Source organism: Ovis canadensis, chromosome 14, assembly GCF_042477335.2.
Source record: "Ovis canadensis isolate MfBH-ARS-UI-01 breed Bighorn chromosome 14, ARS-UI_OviCan_v2, whole genome shotgun sequence".
NCBI classification, from domain to species: Eukaryota; Metazoa; Chordata; class Mammalia; order Artiodactyla; family Bovidae; genus Ovis; species Ovis canadensis.
The window spans coordinates 24,890,730-24,911,132 of NC_091258.1; the positions used below are offsets into that span (position 1 = coordinate 24,890,730).

Here is a 20,403-nt window from a genome sequence, read left to right on the forward strand (position 1 = left end):
TCATTACAGGGGATCTTTATTTACAATGCAAAAAAGAACTTATAAGTCACTTTCTGGACAGTTTTGATGCCTTTAAGACAACTTGTAAAAAATGGAGCCAGTCCTGTGCAAGAAGTCCTTGTGTGTGTGTGTGCACCTCCAGGGTGCCCGTCTGCACGGCCCTGGGCGCTGGGAGTCCATCTGGCCAGAAGGGAGCCTCTCCCAGACAGCACCGGTCACCATGCCCGGGGTCGGTGAGAACGCGGAGGCGTTGGAGGTCCGGTCCACCCCACGGGGCCTGGGCAGTGTCGCTCTGGAAGCAGGTGGGGCTGACTGCTCACTCCTCTCCCCACGCCTCTGGTCCAGCGCTGGAATCGCTGCGTCCTCCCAGCCAGCGTCCTCAGCAGAGCATCCCAGGGCCCTGGACACGCGGAGAGGGGGGCGGCCAGAGCAGGAGCCGGGGCAGGCAAACCCAACCTGTGCCGCCGTCTCAGGCCTCAGGGTCAAGGTCTCCATCCTCCGGGCATGACCCCGACTCGTCCAGCCAGACTAGGAGACAGAGGGGGAGTCCACATCCGGATGGGCCCCCGAACCAGGCCCCTTTCCCCAGGAGCTCCAGGGCCGGCGCCTCAGGGCATGTTGCTTCATCGTATCCCCCAAGCTCTGCGCACGCAGGGCGGTGGTGTCAGCCGATTCGAAGAGGGAACCCCAGTGACATGGGTCTCACTGTCTCTCCCCCTGTCCTCTGGCCACCCCAAGCCCCAAGCTGCTCCAGATCTCAGGCTGAGGCCCCTGGGATTGCACCCCCCACACACACACACCCCATGGCTCAGCCACTTCTGAGCACCTGCCTGGAGATGCCTGCATGCCCAAGGCTTGGCAGGAGGTCAACACACCCACCCTCCAGTTCCAGGTGGGAAAGTGAGGCCCTGAGAGGGGATGTGACCCCCAGTGAGCAGGGTGGTCAGGGCAGGGCGAGGTTCTCACCCATCCCTTGCTATGGGGGAAGCCCCGGGGATCTTTTAGCGCTGGGAGCCCACAGCCCCACTGGACGTGCCACCCAGGCCTGCCAGGCTGTCCCCCTGCCCTAAACGTGTCGCTGGTGAGGAGACTGGCCACACAGGCACCATGCGGGCTGTGGGCTCGGGCCCCAACCTTCCTCGTCACCAACTCTCACAGCCTCCAAGGCACGACTGCTCTCTGTGACACGGGGGAGCTGGGGCCTTGTTCCCACACGCAGGGTTCTGTGACTCCAAGGGCTCCGCCCTTCCTCCTCCAGCTCCCTCTCTAAATGGGGAAAGGTGGAGGCCAGGCCTCACCTCTGCCACCAGACAGGACGCGAGGGGCCCCCTGTGCAGTCCCTCTGCACTGGGACCCCATGGGTGCTCAGGGCTCTGGGCCTGTACCCCACAGACCTTGAGGAGGAACTGTGAGTCTCCCCTGTGCTCACATTAGCCCTGGGAGCAGGGAAGGCGGTTATGATCCCATCTTACAGATGAGGCCACTGAGGCTCCGAGAGGGAAGGGGGTATCACGGCAGGGCCTGGGCCTCGGTTACCCACGGCAAGCCCTCTGAAACCCGGCTCTTCTCTCACCTTGCTGTGTGTCCTTGGGGGAGTCACTGCCCCTCTCTGGACCTCAGTTTTCCCAACTATAAATCAGAGATAAGGGCGGTGTCTCTAAGAACTGGACCTAACTCAGAGTTACTATGAGGCCTCAAGGGAAAACAACCACCATCATCACTTATGATGACTGTTCGCAACAGCAGCCTCCGCACCCAGCAACAGGCCTGATTCAATAAACCTGTTCGTGAATAAACGGCCCCCCTCCGCCAGCTCCAGCTGTATCCACAGAGGGACTGGGGGTTGCGGGGGAGGGGGCAGTAGTTTGGGCCCCTCCCTCTCACCATCTCTCTGGGAACCACCCCATCCCCTCTCTGCTCCTTGCAGTGAGCTGCGTCTGGAAGGCCCAGAGATCAGCCCCAGCCTGGGTGGGAGGGGTAAGTTTCCAAGCCTGCCCTGTCCACTGAATCACAAGACAGAGCCCCAGTTCCTCAGCTACAGGGGAAGGCACCTCTGTCTACCACCTTGGCAGGCCCACGCAGTCCCATCCATGACTCACCCAGCTGCCGGCAGAGGCTACGGAGCTAATTATTCCATACACCACAACTTGCTGAGGCTGGTGCCAGGGACACAGGCCCATGGTGGAGTGTGTGCAGATCCAAGTGTAAATTTTTAATAAAGCGCAGGAGCAGACACCCACCCCAGCCCCCCAGCCTGACAGCAGCGGCCTCACCTGCCCTCCGGGGGTCCCTGGGCAGGGCCACGCCCGTGGGGGTTGGCGGCGTGATGATGATGTTGGGGACGTCCAGGTGCTTGTCGCTCAGCACGGGGGCCTCGTCGTGGCTGCCGCTACTGCTGACGCACATTTTTAAGCCTGAGGGCAGGCCGTGGAACACACACGCACACACACGACAGAGAGACAGACGTCAGTGGCCGCTGGGGATTGCCCGCCGCCCTTCTCCGTTGCCATGGGTCCCCATGACGCAGGGCCCAGGGGACCGCTCTGCATGCCCACGTCAGGACCCATCCGAGCGGGCGCGACTTGGCCAGGGTATAAGTTTTCTCTGCTGTGGTCACTCATGTTAACATTGGGGGCTGTGACACAGAGCAGGTACTCAAAACACAACTCCGAGTGGAGGAAAGCCACAGGCTTAGCTGGAAGCCATGCCTCCACGAGGCAGCGCCGTGCACGAAGTTATGTGCCCCACAAATTATCTTCTGAGAGTGTCTGTGACGTCAGTGCTGTTTCTTCCTTAAGCGGTGGACTGAATCCACTGGAGAAACTGTCTGGGCCTGGAACTGTCTTTGTGCAAACACTTTTGATTACAAATTGGGGTTCTTTAGTAAGAGGTGGGGCTATTCAGATTTTCTTTCCTTCTGTCCCTTTGAGTAAGTTACATTTGTCAAGGAATCTCTTTCTTCTAAATTGTTGCAATCCTTGTCTTCTTTCTCCCATAATCTCAGGTAATCCGGCCCAGTCTTCATGCCCAGCTGACATGAAGGTGCTCTCGCCAAATCCCAACCTCATTCTTCCAGTCTTGAGTCAAGGCCATCAACCCTGTGCCAGTAACCAGGGCCTCAGCAGCAGTCCCCCTTACCCCCATCTCCTCGCCCTCCAACCCTCCGGCCAACTTAACCAACCACAGACACATCACTTTGCCGACAAAGTCCGTCTAGTCAAAGTTATGGTTTCTCCAGTAGTCCTGTATGGATGTGAGAGTTGGACCATAAGGAAGGCTGAGTGCCAAAGAACTGATGCTTTTGTGGTGCTGGAGAAGACTCTTGAGAGTCCCTTGGACTGCAAGAAGATCAAACCAGTCAATCCTAAAGGAAATCAACCCTGAATATTCATTGGAAAGATTGATGCTGAAGCTGAAGCTCCAATATTTTGGCCATCTGATGCGTAGGGCTGACTCAATGGAAAACACCCTGATGCTGGAAGAGATTGAAGGCAAAGGATAAGAGGGCGACAGAGGATGAGATGTTTGGATGGCATCACCAACTCAATAGACAAGAGTTTGAGCAAACTCTGGGAGATAACGGAGGACAGGGAAGCCTGGCATGCAGTCGTCCCTGGCGTTGCCAAGAGTTGGACACGACTGAGCGACTGAACAAAAAAAGCGTCCATAGACCCACTTACTTCACATCTGTGGCAGTCTTCCTCCCCCTCCTCATGTTCCTAGGGAGCCTCTCCACCTTCTGGCTGATCCCTTACCAGCCCACCCTCCAAACAGCAGCCAGAAGCTGCAAACCTGACCATACCCAAACACTCACTAGCTCTCAGCAACTAGCTGCAAACAGCATTTCCCAAAGAGTGTTCCCTGGAACACTGCTTCCACAGACTCCCTCAGGAGGGAGGGTCTACGATCCAGTGAGTCTGGGAATCCCATCTACTCTATCTTTCTCGTGGAGATCCCCTGCCTGTTGGAGCATTAAAGGCTCTGAGAAGTCCTGCACCGAGGAAGCTGCTGTCATTGTGCTTCACCCCGGGGTTCCTGAACTTAAATAACCCTGGATTCTGTTTTTGGAGGAACACCTGTTAACATCTCACAAAACCATGAGTCATGAAATACCTTCTGGGAAAGACTGATCGTAAATTAAAGTCAGCCTCCACAGTCTGCCCCAAGCTTGATTTGAAGCCTACCACCTGGACTTCCCTGGTAGCTCAGCTCATAAAGATTCGCCTGCAATGTGGGAGACCTGGGTTCGATCCCTGGGTTGGGAAGATCCCCTGGAGAAGGGAATGGCTGCCCACTCCAGTATTCAGAATCCCATGGACGGCATAGTCCAGTTCACTTCAGCTGCTCAGTCGTGTCCGACTCTTTGCGACCCCATGGACTGCAGCACACCAGGCTTCCCTGTCCATCACCAACTCCTGGAGCTTCCTCAACTCATGTCCATCGAGTCATGATGCCATCTAACCATCTCATCCTCTGCTGTCCCCTTCTCCCGCCTTCACTCTTTCCCAACATCAGGGTCTTTTCCAATGAGTCAGTTCTTCGCATCAGGTGGCCAAAGGATTGGAGTTTCAGCTTCAGCATCAGTCCTTCCAATGAATATTCAGGACTGATTTCTTTTAGGATGGACTGGTTGGATTTCCTTGAAGTCCAAGGGACTCCCAAGAGTCTTCTCCTAAACTACAATTCAAAAGCATCAACTCCTCAGCACTCAGCTTTCTCTATAGTCCAACTCTCACATCCATACATGACTGCTGGAGAAACCATAGCTTTGACTAGATGGACCGCTGTTGGTAAAGTAATGTCTCTGTTTTTTAATATGCTGCCTAGGTTGGTCATAGCCGTATAGTCCATGGGGTCGCAAAGAGTTGGACACGCCTGAGCGACTTTCACTTTCCCTGCCACCTGCCCACACCCCTTGAACTGCTCACAGTTTCCCAAACACCCTGGGCTCCCCAGCGCTTTGCGCCGTCACACAGGCTGCTCCTGCCTGGAGCGCTCTCTGTTGCTTTGGGAGGGTGGTGAGCTCCTCCTGACCCTTCAAACCCCAGCATAACAGGCTCTCCTACGGGGAAGCTGCCCTGGGTATCTGACCCCGCTCCTTCAGCCTTCCGGTGCCAATCTCGAAACAATCAGTCCCGTCTGCCTTTACTGTGAGCGTGTGAAGGACAGCCCCTACTTGTTGGCCCATGCGTCCTTAGAACCTAGCATCCTGCCTGGGACAGAGCACACAGGGGTGCTTTCAATTTCAAATCAAAAGCAACTTCAGGCACCGCTGAGCTCAGTATTCAGATCTTTGTCGCCATGCCCTGCCTCTTTGTTTTTCCTCCCCAAACAGCCCCAGACTGGACCGCGTTAGCTCAGGGCTTCCCCGACCCCCACTGGGACAGCACTCCTTAATCACCCCTGCCGGGTCAGTGTGGTGGTCCTCAACGATGTCCCTGACGGGTGGAGTCTGATTCCCCTCCTCTCCAGTGGGGGATGGACCCTAGGGTGGATTCCAACGCAGAGATGAAGATAGAAGGGGTGACGTGTGATTTCCATGGCCAGGTCATGCAGGACCCTGCTCCTGCCTGCTCTCGCTCTCAGGGAGCCAGCTGTCACGTGTGAGGACGCTCAAGTGGCCTGACGGGGAGCCCAGCTGGTGGGCCAACGGCACGGGAGGAAGCCACCTAGGGCATGGTCCTCCAGCCCAGGCAAGCCTTCAGACGAGACCAGGGCTCAGCCTACAGCTTGACTGTAACCTCTGAGACCCTCTGTGACACAACCTCCCAGCTAAACTGTCCCCGAATCTCGGACCCACAGAAACTGTGAGATAATAAATCCTCAAGCCACTAGGTTCAGGGGGTCGTTTCTTATGCAGCAGTAGGTGACTGATACGGTAGTCAGCACAGCTTGCCTGTCCTTGAAATCCCAGTCCTGTTTCCTTCCTGGAGAGTCCCTGCGGCCCCCGCTAAATCTACCAGGCTGGTTAGTTTTGTAGAAAGGGGCCACGTCCCCTCCATCAGACGACGAGCCACTCAGGAGCACCCACCAAGGCCGCTGCCAACCTTCCTTAAAACCTTAGAGCTGTTTCTTCCCGCCGTCTCACGCAGAAGCCCAGAATGGTAAACAGGTACAAAGGAGCCACTTGCAGGAAGCCCTCCTGCTATCACTGCAGCAGTTGGCGTTTAGGGATCACCTGCCACATGCCAGATACCTCCTCCTACAGTCTTCAAGGCCACACCGGGAGGGGTGAGCTCGGATGCGAGACCGAGGGCCAGAGACCGTAGGAGCTTGCACAGTGGTGAGCAGCCAGCAGGTGGCCGGGCAGGATCTGAACCCAGACCGGAGTCAGTCTGATTCCAAAAGCTGCTGCTCCTTGCAACCAGGATCCTGTAACAGAGCCAGGAAAACTATCTGAAAAGGACCTGACGGTAAATATGTTTTACTTTGGGGGCGACAAAGTCTCTGTTGCAACTTCTCAGGTTTGCCATTGAACGCAAGTGCAGCCTCAGACAATACGTAAATGGGTGGGTGGGGCTGTGTGCCAAGACATTTTTATTGAGAAAAACACGAGGAGCAGTCAGCTTTGGTCCAAGGGCTGTGGTTTGCCTCTGTCAGCTCTGTAATATCCAGGAGCTGGGAAGTTTGGATCAGGGACATGCCTGACGTCCTAATAGGCAACAACAGAACTTCAAAAGCCCGAGGCTCATTAATGCCAAAACCCAAACCCAAATCCCAAATCTGGCTGCTGCTGGGAAGTGACAGGTGGTGGGCATGAGGAAATGAACAGAATGAATGAATTCCTCAGAAGCCCTTGCCCAGTGAGCTGGGGCCAAGAGGGTGCTGGTCCCTGCTAGCTTCCTCCAGAATCATCCCCAAAGGGTGTCTCAGGGAGCATGGCCACAAAATTGAGCTCTGATTACTGCTGTCTGTAACTGAAGGGAGCCTCCCTGCTCAGCCTCCAAGGCCCCTTCCTCAGTGAGTCTTCCAAAGTTCTAAAAGAAAATGCTAATGGAGGAAAGCCGCTCCTCCCAGGGCCCACATCTGCATTTTAACATGTTCTGGGAGCACGGTGACAAAGCCCACATTCTTAATCAGGAAGCATCAGGTCACTCTTGGTGGGCCCTGGAGAGATGCTGGAGGCAGAGAAGAGGGAGGGGAAGAGGGGGAGGAGGATAAGGAGGAGGGAGAGAGAGGAGGAGGGGAGGGGAGGGGGAGGAAGAAGAAAGAAAGGCAGAGGATGAGAGGGGGAGGGGAGGGGAAGAGGAGGGGAGGGGAGGAGGAGGAGGGGGGAGGGGAGGGGGGAAGAAGAAAGGCAGAGGATGAGAGTGGGGAGAGGATGGAGGAGAGGAGGAGGGCGGTAGGAGAGAGAGAGAGGAGGAGGGAAGGAAAAGTGAGAGGAAGGAGGAGGAGGCGGGAGAGGAGGCAAGGAGGGAGGGGGCCAGGACTCCAGCCCCTCTCAGCCCTCTGGGCCTTCCAGAGCAGGAGTGGCTGAGCTCTCGGGAGCAGTTCTGGGGAGATAAAGCCGACTTTGGGGATTAAACACAAATGCCAACCCTGCCCCAGACAAGCAGCTCATTTGTGCTAAAGCCAGAATGGTTATTTGTTAATTATGTGCCCGTCTCGGGTCATTAGGAGCCCATTTCCTGAGGGGAAGGGCCTGGCTGGGATTCCAGGGGCCCAGGCCCCCAGAGGGAAAGGCAGAGAGAACCCCAGGGCCCCAGAGCCGTCCGATATTTCGATTTAGGGGTGTGACGGGGAGCATGCGTAGGAAGCCTTCCTGGCTGGTGGCTGTCACCCACCATGACCTGGCTCTGCTCTGGAGTACACGCTTTCCCAGGACATGAGTCAAGCTGGACACAGAGCAAGCCAGGTCAGACCTCCCTGGCCTCCTGGTGGCAGCTGCCTGCCTCCCGCGGAGGAAACGCTGGGGCTCTGTGAGTGAACTCTGAAACCCAGTTCCGCCGTTGCCCCTGACCCGCTCCTGGGCAGTGGTTTTCCATCTTGGCTTCCTAAGCCACCTGGGAGGTTTGAAAAACAATCCAAGGCAGGGGGGCCACCAGAACTTTCAAAAGCTCCTGTGTGAGTCTGAGAGCTGGGCAGGGCCCCCCTGAGTCAGGGTGCCTGGGAACACATGTTTTTTCTCTCCAAGTCTAGAATCCAGGGCTGGAAAAATGGAACTATGCTACCCATCTTGTAGGTACAGAAGGCTGAGCGTGGGGCATTTGGCTGCCCAGCATGGGAGCAGTGGCCTGGGACAAACACTGCGGGAGGGGCAGACTGCTGCCGCCTGCCCCGAAACCCTCGATTGAGCGGCCCCCAGGTTAGGCTCTGTCTGGGCCGAGCCCACATTAATCCGCACACCATCCCTCGTGGATGCCAGGGCCATGGCCATTCTCCAGCGAGAAAACCAAGGCTCGGAGAAGGGAGGCGGCATGCCTGAGGGCATGCAGAGGCCAGGTGGCTCCAGACCTGAGGACCCAACTCACTCTTTCTGTCATCAGCCACCACTTCTCATCCTCCAGACCTATCCTAAGCCAGGCCTATCCTCTGTTCAGGATGCCCACCCCCTCCCAGGCACGGGGAACACAGCACTGTCCCTGGTCCCTAAGCCACCCAGAGGCCCCAGAATGACCCCGGCAGGATCCAAGAGCAGGTGCTGCCCCAACAAAGGTATTGTGGCTTAAGGGCGCCCTCTGCTGGTTGTTTTTTTAATGGCGCTTGATCAGCACCCTAAGAGAAAGCTCCCAGACCCTGCCTGGGACCACATCCCTGCTACTGCACCCACGCTTCCCCAAGGCACTATCTCACACAGAGGCCCTGCTGGACGCACAGTGCAGCTGGAAGCCAGAACGTACGGCTGGGCTTCAACCCACCTGGTAGTAGCTCCACCTGCAGAAATGGGGGTACTTCACAGTCCCCACCTCCAGGGGGCGCTGAGAGGATGACGAGCCACACGGAAGCCCCTCCCTCTAGCCAAGCGGTCTGACGGTAAGGTGCACGCGGCAGGTGAGGAAACCACAGAGGCAGCTTTGCAGTGCACGCTCAATAGCACAAGCAGTTACTAACAGCACGAGATTCTAACCTTTGCACTTACTCACTAATTCAGCCAATGCTGAGCACCCCTCGCCCTCTAAGTGCAGGCCAAGGCCTCGTCTCTGCAGTCACACAGCTGTTTGGAGTGACTCTGACAAGATGTTCCTGGTTCTAGCTGAACACTCAAACAAGACCCTATTTCCTACTGGGCTGGCAGGGCCCCAGGCTCGGGAAGGAGGAGAAACCCAGTCTGATTCTAGGTCCTGCTTCCCGCTGTGACTCCCCAAGTCTGACCTGCTCACCCGCAGAGGGAGGGGATATGTTCCTCCCCTGCAGCTCAGGAATAACCCCCCCAGCTCGGTCTATAGAGCTATTGTGCACCTACTGTGTGCTGGGCATCGTTCCAAGCACTGGGGACGTGGCAGAGAACAAGAGAGTCTCAACAGATGTTTCTCTGCTCCTCTCCCCTGCTCCACTGCCTTCCTCCACCTCTTGATCCAGCCCCTGGCAGCAAACTGGGACCCCAGAGATTTCATAGGAGGCTGGAAAAAATAAGGAGGGCCCTCTGATCCAGGCCATTGTTGGGAGGGGCCAAGGTGGCTGGGCTGTGATGACGGTGCTCACAGGAGGCTGGGGGCTGTGCGAGCACTTTGCGGGGATTCATGATTCGGTCCTCCTGATGAAGCCTACCTTCTAGATGGACACACAGAGGCATAGTGAAGTCACAGGGGATTTGACACAGAGCCTGTCCTCCTGGAGGCTGGGAAGCGAGTTCACCTTGGCAGAGTCTGGATCAGTGATGGGAGGAGGAAAGAACAGATGGCAGGGTGGAGGGGACAGCAGAGCTGGAAGAGACGGTGGGAATCGGAAAAGGATTCCCCAAGGTGGCCACAGAGATGGTGGGGAGGGCTCGTCGGTCAGTGGCAGCATACGCAAAGGCCCTGGGGCCAGGCAGAGGCTGGGGCTGGCACTAATTCCTCAGACTTGACCAGGCGTCTGGATTTAGTGCTGATCTTTCAAAAAACAAATGGACAAATGCTTCTAAGGGTTCCAGATGCACTTAATCTTTTTTTTTTTTTAATTCCAATTAAGGGGAAAGCCTTGCATTATTACAAATGAGGCCAGGGCAGGCGGGCGGGGTTTTACCTTTTCTCGGCAGCTCGGCCCAGTGGAGATGGCAGTGGATGCTTTAAATCTCTTTTTAATTAAGGAAAAAGCCCCAGCTTGCGTCAGGGATGAGCTCCTGGAGAGAGAACTCGGGAGGAGGAGCCACAGAGAAAGGCGCTGCAAAGTGGGGAGTGTGTTTGCCTCCCTGCGCTGTGCTGAGCCGCTCAGTCCTGTCTGAGTCTTTGTGATCCCATGGACTGTAGCCCGCCAGGCTCCTCTGTCCATGGGGATTTTCCAGGCAAGAATACTGGAGTGAGTTGCCATTTCCTTCTCCAGGAGATCTTCCCAACCCAGAGATGGAATCTGCGTCTCCTGCATTGCAGGCAGATTCTTTACCGCTGGGCCACCAGGGAAGCCTGGCCCTTGGTCTACTGGCCTCTAAAATGGACTCAAGAGTAGGCCTGCCCTCAGAGCATGATGGAGACTTGAGGTCAAAGAAAATCTGCAAAGCCCTCGATGCCTGCCTGGGCCGTGGGTGGTATGTCATGGGTGCAACTCGGGGTCCCCAGCCTCAGCACTGCTGACGTCTGGGGCCAGGACACTCTGTGGTGGGGCCGTCCTGAGCACTGGACAGGGCAGAGCAGCATCCTGGTCCCTAGATGCTGTAGCTCCCGAATTTGTGGCAACAAAGGGTGTCTCCAGACACTGCCAAGTGTCCCCTGGGGGTAGGGTTTCCAGATAAGACTCAGGACAAACCAGTTTTTCAGAGTTACGGCCCATGCTATATGAGGGATATACTTATCCTAGATAACTAGTCCTTGTTTATTTCAAAGTCATCCCACATTTTTTGTTTTTTCTTCCTAAATCTGGCAGCTCTCCCCAAGAGCTAAGAACCACGGTCAGCACCACTACTGACTGAGGCAATATCTGTGCATTGCAGACAGAGTGGGCACTGAGGGTGACTGGCTCCTTTGTCTCAAGTGGCCCTGCTGCACATCTGTGTGGCTGGAGCCATGAGAAGGGGCTTAAGGATGGCCTGAGCCAGCAGGACTGGCCTCCCCAGACTGCCCTTCGCCAGCTGTGTGGGCTCAGCAAGGCTTCTTGACCTCTCTGAGCCTGTGTTTCCTTAGCTGCAAAGACACTATACATGTTGTCGGCCCCTTGCCAGAATAAAGATTCGAACTTGTGCTCTAGATACTAGCCCGTAACCTGCAGGATGCTCGTAAGGAAACATGAGGTTAGGCAGAAGTTGTCTGGGGCAGCCTGGCCAACAGCAGGTGCTTAGCGGGGCCATACTGTTACTGCTGCTATGAATAGTCATCACTGCTATTAATAGAATATTGTGGTTATTACTGTGCAATTAAGCAAGAAAATTCCAGTTAGTCTCAGAGGAAGGAGGTGACTGGTGTTACTCAGGGAAAACTGAGGAGCCCCTGGGGGAGCCTGGGTCCTGAGGACAAGGAGGTGTCCCCCAGCTGTGGGCAGCCGAGGCCTAAGATGGGTGCAGACGGGCAGCCGGACAGCAGAGCCCACGGAGGACTGGGAGGCTGCCTCTGGCAGGTGGCTGGGAAAGCAGGGAGAACAGGCTGGTTTTTACTGCGTTAATCCTTTTGTCCATTTTATATTCTGTGCCATGCAGGTGTTTTACATATCCAAAAACATAAAATAATTAAAAGAGAAATAAAAAAATTTCTGAGGGATTGACACAGATTTAGGAGGTGGAATGGGAGGAAGGTGGGGGTGGTGAGGCATTCCTGCTGCAGGAGAGGTCTGATCAAGGTGACGCAGTAAGACAGCGAAAAGACAGTGAGGGGCTGGGGGAGGATTAGGAGTGTAGGCCTGGAGAGGTAAGAAGGGGATGGGACGGCCACGAGGAACACTCCTTTCTCCTTGAGCCACTCAGGAGTGTGGCCCAGTGTGTGGTTGCAGGGAGTCCACCTCACAGCATCCAGGGGATGAGGTCGAGCTGGTGTCCCCAGGTCAGGGACATGGGCTCCTGGGAGAGACTCAGGTCCATCCAAGTCCTGCCGTCACCTCACTCTCCCGCCCCCCAGCTCTCTTTCACCTCTTCACCTGGAGACAGCCATGATTACTGTCTTCTTCCAGAATAGTCTATGTATCTGTAGATCATATGATCACAGGCATATTCCTTCATGGCAACCCACTCCAGCATTCTTGCCTGGAGAATTCCATGGACAGAGGAGCCTGGCAGGTGACGGTCTACAGGGTTGCAAGAGTCGGACACAATTGAGCGAGGAAGCACACAACACAGGTGGTGGCAGTGTTCCTTTCACTTCACGGCTCATGCTGGACACAGCTCCCCTCCCACTCGGAGCTGCAGGTCCTTCTGCAGCTGCAGAGTGCTCCCCTCACGGCTCACCCTTCTGACCCACCGGGGGCAGCCCTTGGCTGGGCCATCACAGCATGTCTAGAGGAGCAGGGGCTGGCGGTGGCCAGTGGCTGTGACGGGTGTCAGCGCCTGTCCCACGGCACCTGGTCTGAGCCTTCGGTCTGAGTACAGATGCTGGGCTGTGCAGCCCAGATTCACCCTGCGGGCCAGGCTGGTCTCCAGTGGCCCATAGCGCTGCCCACTGAGGGCTCACAGCCCAGCCCCATGCAGCACCTACCCACAGCCTAAGAAAACTGTCGGGTGGGGTTTGGGGGGGGAAGGCAAGCAAAGGAGGCACCAGCTCTTAGGCCAGCCCCCCCCAGTAGATGGCCATATAAAAGGCCTGCTCCCCTCCATCCAGGACAACCCTACATGGTCATCTCGGCTCCTGACCTCCCATGGAACTGGCAGAGGTTCAGCTACAGATGCATGAAAGCGCAACCTGCCCCTGGCCGGCCCGGCTGCCAGCTGCCCACGGTGGGTGCTGACACCACAAGCGCTCCCTAGGGCATAGGTCTGTGTGGCCCCCTGGGAGAGACAGAACACAGCTGTCCTTTTGTGTGCTGGACTCCTGGGCAAGTCAGTGACCGCTCCGGACACCAGGACCACTCACTGTTGGTCTGGCCACGGGGGCCTGGCCCACGGTCATAAAGAAAACTCCAAAGACATTCGGAAGGGAAGAAAGCACACGGGTCATCTCAGTAATAACAACAGCCCCCAGCAGCCACTTATGCACACTCACGGCGCCCCACAATCCTCCTTCCGCCCCAGCCACAGCCCGCCGCGGCCAGGGTCTAACCGCACCTGCTACACGTGCGCGTGCTAAGTCGCTTCAATCACGTCTGGCTGTTTGCTCCCGCACGGACTGTGGCCCGCCAGGCTCCTCTGTCCGTGGGATTCTCCAGGCAAGAATACTGGAGTGGGTTGCCATGCCCTCCTCCAGAGGACCTTCCCGACCCAGGAATTGAACCAGCATCCCTTATGTCTCCTGCGTTGGCCAGCGCCACCTGGAGGCCCTGTGCCTGCTTTGTAGTTAAAAACAAAAAGCACTGATTCAGGGGATTGAAGACCTTTAGCCAGGTCACGTGAGACTTGGACCCACTGACCCATCTCTGAGCTTCACACTCACCTGCCTTGGGCACCGTGAGGTCTGTGAGGCAGAAGCAGAAGGATGGGGGTGGGTGGGGAAGGATGGGTTAGAGGTGGACGTGGCCCAGGGTCACATCCTACCCCTACTGGGAGGCTTGGGAACCACAGCCCAGGATGGAGAGAGGTCAGCCTCCCAGACCATGCATGTGCCGGCAGCCGACAGCTGGTGAGCACTCCCTTCCCTGGGGGCAGCACAAGGCCCCCTGCCCCCAAGAGCCGCCAGCACCAGGCAGCGAGTCCAGCCCCCTCCCTCCTGCCCTCTCCAGCCTCCTTCAGCCCTCAAGCACTTCTAGAGCACCTCACCCAGGCCCGGCCCAGAGGGAACTACGGGCACAGAGCTGGGGTCGGGGGGCTCATGTCCAGGTGCCTGGTCAGGATCCAGAGGCCCTTGGGGCCCCCGCACGGCTGCTGTGTGACCCGGGCCAGGTAGCTTTCCCACCTGAGGCCTCAGGAGCCCTACCTGTAAGCAGGGCATCATGAGTGAGTCTCCTCAAAGCCTCACCAAGTGGATAACAGAAGAGGTGGGGTAGTGCGGGGCAGGAGTGGACCGCTGACCTGGGCGAGGGGATCAGATGGCACAGCTGCCCTGGCCAGTCAGGGCTGGTCCTGGGAGGGTCTCTGCATCTCAGTTAAATTCAAAGGTGTACTCTTTCTACCAATGTCGATTGTGTCCCTACTGGGTGCTGACCCACAGCCGGGAACAGGGCTCCAGGGATGAAGAAGGCAGCGTGATTCCTGCCCCTGTGGAGCCCCGGGTGCAAGGAGGAGATCCAGATTAATCCTGTGTGGGCCCCAGTTAGAGACAGCGACTCTCCACTCCCACCTGCCGTGAGACTTGGGTTCTGCCCCCTCCTTTGGGAGGACAGCAGGTGCTGGGTTTAGCTTAAGCCTGACCAGGGGTAAATCCCTGCTCTGAGCCAAGAGGGCTGCCAGCTCGCCCCTGGGACGGGGCGGAGATGGACTAAGCCCCATCTGCCTCGGCATTCACGACCGGCTGCGACTGCCCACCCCTCCTCTGAGTAGGCGGTGGGTGGGGGGTGCTCCAAGCCCCCCGAGCCCCTGTCTCCTGGGCAGAGATCTGTACAGGAGGTTCCAGGAGAAGCCCTGGGTTGAAGCCTGCCTCCCTGAAGCCCAGCCAAGCTCACTTGGTCCTTGTCACCTCTGGGTAGTCAGTCTACACCACAGGGTCCCCTGAATAGCAAGGGCATGGGCCCCGGACAGTGGTTCTCACCCCAGGCTGCATAGCTTCATCCAAACTGAATCCCTGGGCTTCCCTGGTGGCTCAGTGGTAAAGAATTCACATGCCAGTGCAGGGGACACGGGTTCGATCCCTGGTCCGGGAAGATCCCACATGCCTCGGGGCCACTAAGCCCATGTACCACAACCACTGAGCCTGCGCTCTGGAGCCCGGAGGCCACAGCTGCTGAACCGTGCGCTGTAACTACCAAACCCACATGCCCCATGCTCGCTGTAACTAGCAAACCCACATGCCCCATGCTCCACAGCAAGAAAAACCACTGCAGTGAGCAGCCCGGGCACCGCAACTAGAGAGTAGGCCCCACTCTCTGCAGCTAGAAAAAAGCTCAGGCAGCAATGAGGACCCAGCACAACCAAAAATAAATAAACACAATTATTAAAGGAAAGAAAAAAAGAATCCCTGCCCTGATCAGCGGCCCAGGGCCACCCCCTCCCGTGAGCCTCTCGAGTGAGTCTGATGTTACACAGAGGATGAGGTCTCCACCCTCGAGTGATTCCAGTGCCTCCTAATACCTTCACTCTCACGGCCCTGCCTGCTCCAGGGCCTCAGCTTCTCCGCCTGGCCCCTGCCCCTACCTCCAGTTCCAACCACACTTGACAGCTCACCAAGTCTGTTCCTGTCTCTGAGGCTTTGCATTTGCTGCTCTCTCTGACCAGAATACTGTTCCGTGCACTGCAAGATGAAGACTCTCTCCACCAACTCTGGACCCTGCTGCAGGACAGCTGGAACCACATGCTCACACTGGAAGGGGGCTCTGTAGGGTGATGTCTTTTTTTTCTCTGCTGTGATCTGAGGCTAGTCTTGGGCCTCTAAACGCCAATCAGAAAAATGGGCATTATTGTAACTGCCAGCTCCCAGCCGCCCAAACCTGGGTTACTGGGAGCAGAGGTTCTGAGCCGCCACAGGGAGCCAGGAAGGACATCTGGGCAGTCAGGGGTCCCAGTGGCCTGGGGGCTGCACCTGTGTCTCATCTCCACCCTCACCATCACCACATTCTCCACAAAAGAGACTATAAACACCTACCAACATCAGCCAAACCCAACCTGCACAGCACCTGACCGTACTCCTCAGGATGGTCAAGGTCACAAACAGAAGGAGCTTCTGAGAAACTGGCTCAGCCCAGTGGGTCCCGGATCAGATCCACGGACAGACCCAGGTGAAAACTGGGAAATAGAATAAAGTATGCACTTTAGTTAAAATAATGGACCAGTATCAGTTCGCTGGTCATAAAGAACATACCACACTCATGTAAGATGCTGACTACACGAAAAACTGGCTGTGGGGTGTAGACAACCATGTACTCGCTTCACAATTTTTCTGTTAATATAAATCTAAAACTATTCTAAAAAATAAAGCCTATTATAACAAATGAACCAAACAACAAACCTGGACAAGTCTCCATCCCCTGGCCCTTTTGCCCCAGAAGGACAGTCCCCTGGGACCAGCCCCATCTTCTGGATCCCATCTCCATGGTGATGATGGAGTCGGCTGGCGCTCAAGCCAGCAAACTCTGGGGAGTCCCAGAGACCACACCAGGCCCCCGAGGAGACCCCAATGGGAAAGGCCACACCTGTAGATAACTCCCCCCACCCTACCTACCCACGCCCCCCCTCCCCAGCAAGATCCCCACACAGCTGTAGCTACAGCTCCTCCAGAGTAGGAAGGCGTGAAGGGCCAGGAACCCCGGGGGCACCATCTCTAGCACTCATCTCAGATCATTCTTGACACCTGGTCAGGAGATGCTGCCACTCATCACTCCATTTCACAGATGGGGAAACTGAGGCTTGGGCATGTGAAGTGGTTGGAGGCCGGACTGGGATTTGAACCCAATCTCTCTGACTCCAGAGTCACCTCGCCAGTGGTTCTCCACCTTGAGCACATCCTGGCAGCCCTCAGAGAGTGTGAGAAATGCCGGAGCTCCTGACACGGCAGGTCCAAGTGGGTCTCAGAATTCTCACCTCTGTTTGGTTCCCAGGTGATGCTGAGACTGCAGGTTGGGGATCCCCGCTGAAAACCACAGGGCCCCACCATGCTGATTCCTGGTGGTGCCCCACCCTCAAGGCTGACCAGGACAGAACTGCTCACGAATCAGGGAAACCCCTCACCACCCTCATGTGCCATCTGCTGGGCCAAGCCCTGACGACTCGCCCTGGGGCCTTGAGCCCTGGTCTCTGTGCCTCAGTCTTCCCATTTGTAAAGTTAGCTACGCTGTCCAGATATAGTGAGGACGAGGTGAGTGACTGGGGGATGCCCAGGGCACACCAGCCTTTACATTAGAAGGAGCTAGGGATGTGCTCTTGGGACAATGGACCATTCCCACAGGTCACGGCTGATATGGCTGGGCCTTGAGCACGCGGAGCCCATTCAAAGTGTCCCCAGGCTCCATTGGAACCAGAAACACAAGGACTTTGGCACAGCCCTCAGACATCACACTCTTGTGATCGCCCACCTTGAGCCGCGTCTTTATCGCCAGACAGGCAATGAGCAAATTCTAAAACTAAAACAGAGAACTGCCTTCTTGTCCCCAACGCGGGAGGCTCAGAGGTGAAGTGACATGTGGTGGGTTTGAGGAGAGTCCCCCCCCCATCCACGCCCACCCAGAACTGCAAACTCTGACCTTATTTGGAAATAAGTTCTTTGCAGACGTAATTAGTGAAGGACCTTGTGATACAATCATCCTGTATTTAAGACTGGGCTCAGAGGTAAAGCCTTTGCCTGCAATACAGGAGACCTGGGTTTGATCCCTGGGTCAGGAAGATCCCCTGGAGACGGAAATGGCAATCCCACTCCAGTACTCTTGCCTGGAAAATTCCGTCCGATACAGTCCATGGAGTCGCAAAGAGTTGAACACGACTGAGCAACTTCACTTTGACCTTTCACTTTAAGTCCAAAGACTGGTGTTTTCGTAAGACAAAAGCAGAGGGATGTCTTTCTAAGAGAAAGGGCCCAGGGACACACAGGGGAGGAGGCTGGAGGGAAGTGGCCACAAGCCAAGGACGCCTGGAGCCCCCAGGAGCTGCAGACGCAGGAAAGACCCCACCTCTGGAGCCCCCAGAGGGAACATGGCCCACTCTGGTTTCAGACTTCAGGCCTCCAGAACTGGGAGAGAACATGAAGAGACTTCTGTGGTTTGAACCACTGACCCCCGCCCCACCCCCACCCCCGCCCCCGTCTGTGATGATCTGTTACAGTGGAAACTTAAAGACACCGTTTGAGTTAACTTAAGCTACCACCTGAGCTAATGTTAAGATGAACTAAGTTTAGGACTCATGTGAAGATGTGAGACCATGTGAATAAAGGTTTGGGTGAGTGTGGCCACTTCAAGAGTTGAATTAAAAGGCTTTCCTCTGAGGCCATGCCAGTGGTGGCTACAGCCAGGCCTCTGGGACAGCCTGCCTGGGTTCAAATCCCACCTGGGTCTGTGCTGCGTGGCCCCGGGCAAGTACGTGACTTCCCTGTTTCTCAGCTTTCTCATCTGGAAACTGGGGATCCCAGAAGTGCCCACTTCACAGTGGGAGGAGGGATGGCTGAGCCACAGTTCCACTCAGAATGCACAGACCAGGGCCTTGTCCAGGGCCAAGCCCCCAGGAAGATGCCACCATTTACCCTTATTATTTGACCAGATCATCTTGATTTCTGGAATTTATCCCAAATAAATTATAATTTTAAAAAAAATTCACAAAGAGGGAACTTCCCTGGTGGTCTGCACTCCCAATGCAGGGGGCCTGCGTTCACATCCTGGTCAGGGAACTACATCACGCAAACCGCAGCTGAAAGATCACATGTGCCACAGCGAAGAACCAGGGCAGCAAAATATACCAGTACTTAGGGCAGAGATACTCAAAGTTACATCACAAAAGCAGCATGCCGGAAATGACCCAAAGACCTATTCTTGGCAGAACTGGACAGAGGCATTCAAGCACCGTATAAGTGACACAGCCTGGAGAAACACAGCCCTCGCACTCGATGTGAAATAAAAAATAAACATGAGATGCTGGGAAGGACTGAAGCGGGAGGAGAGGGGGACGACAGAGGATGAGATGGTTGGATGGCATCACCGACTCAATGGACATGAGTTTGAGTAAGCTCTGGGAGTTGGTAATGGACAGGGAGGCTTGGCGTGCTGCAGTCCCTGGGGTCCCAAACAGTCAGACATGACTGAGCGACTGGACTGAACTGAAACGAAACACAAGACGGTGCCCAGACTACATATCCTAGTACCGACAACCAGGTGGACCTGCCCCTGTGGGCAGCAAAGGACACACGTGGACGACCACAGATGTCAGGGGTGCAGGACCCAGCCCTCAGCAGTCTGCTGTAAGAATGAGGCTCCGACAGGGGGAGGGTCCAGGCCCCTGGGCTGGTGGGGGACCTGGGTGGTCTTCGTCAAGCCCAGGGAGAGGGCTTCCTATGCCCTGCCCCACCCCCATCCCATGTCCTGCGTCACACCCAAGCCTGTGTGGGCCTCGTCATCTCCAGAGACCAAGGCTAGATGCGGCTGGGGGTGGGAGAGGGTGATGGGTGGGCCCGGAGAGCCAGCAATGAAAAATGCATGAGCACCCCCCGCTCCCACACTCCTCCCAGCACTTAGCTCCTCTGGGGCCCTTCTAAAAGCTCCCAGCCCGGGAGCACTCAGGCTGCCGCCCAGGCTTCAGTCCTGCTGGCGGGGGTGGGATAGGGGGCGCCTCCCAGGGCTTCTCAGCACCTGAGGCTGTTGGATCTCCTCCCCTGGCCGACCCCCCGCCGCAGGCAGGGAGGCAGCTGGTTCCCGGAGGCCCCTCCAGCATCTTGGTTTGTCAAAGACGGCGCAACAGCCAAACCTGCAGGCAGCCCAGCGTCCATTGAGGGGTGAACAAACCAAACGTGGCCCACACACCACGGAATAGTATTCAGCCTCGAAAAGGAAGGCGGTCCCAACACGCCTGCTGCGACACGGACGAAGCTTCACCGTCATGCTGAGTTTGAAAGAAGCCAGACACAAAAGGGCAGAGGCCATACAATTCCGCTTCCGGGAGGCGCACAGGGGGCACTTTCAGAGAGACAGAAAGTAGGTGGTGGGGGTCAGGGCTCTGGAGAGAGGGAGGGAGGGTTCGTGTTTAATGTGGACAGAGTTTCAGCTGGAAAAGACGGAGGAGCCCTGGCGGTGATGGCGATGACGCTTGTACAGCAACTTGAATGCGCTTAATGCCCCTGGGCTGTATGCTGAGAGATGGTTAACAGGAGGAGCTTTATGCTATGTCTATTTTACCACAACTAACAACCAGAACAGAAAGCTTGTCCTGAACGCCTGTTCTGTGCCCAGCACGGTCTAAGGGAAGAGCGTTCTTGAGCCCCAAGGCTTCAGTCTCTGGACCCAACCACAGGACCCTACTCTCCTGGACACCTGCTCAGCAAGCACCTCCCCTGATTCCTCCATGGGGACCGCTGCTGCCCACTGGCCCATGGTCTTGGAGGAGCTGTTCATCAAGATGGATGTACCCTG

At 56.4% G+C, this 20,403-nt stretch overlaps 1 protein-coding gene across 6 annotated transcripts in view; it reads right to left on the reverse strand.

The window, feature by feature from the left end:
* The window catches only part of C14H16orf74 (chromosome 14 C16orf74 homolog), a 29,368-nt gene continuing 8,965 nt past the window's right edge, over positions 1-20,403 (reverse strand). For 2 of the 6 annotated variants that reach the window (XM_069549685.1, XM_069549684.1), the window contains 3 exons: positions 6,032-6,372; positions 2,274-3,475; positions 1-528 (listed from right to left, as the gene is read on the reverse strand). In XM_069549685.1, the coding sequence (XP_069405786.1) occupies positions 470-528; positions 2,274-2,406 (192 nt within the window). In that variant the 5' untranslated portion in view covers positions 2,407-3,475; positions 6,032-6,372 and the 3' untranslated portion in view covers positions 1-469. The remainder of the gene's footprint in view (positions 529-2,273; positions 3,476-6,031; positions 6,373-20,403) is intronic. The other 4 variants (XM_069549682.1, XM_069549681.1, XM_069549683.1 and 1 more) reach the window with 2 other exon arrangements.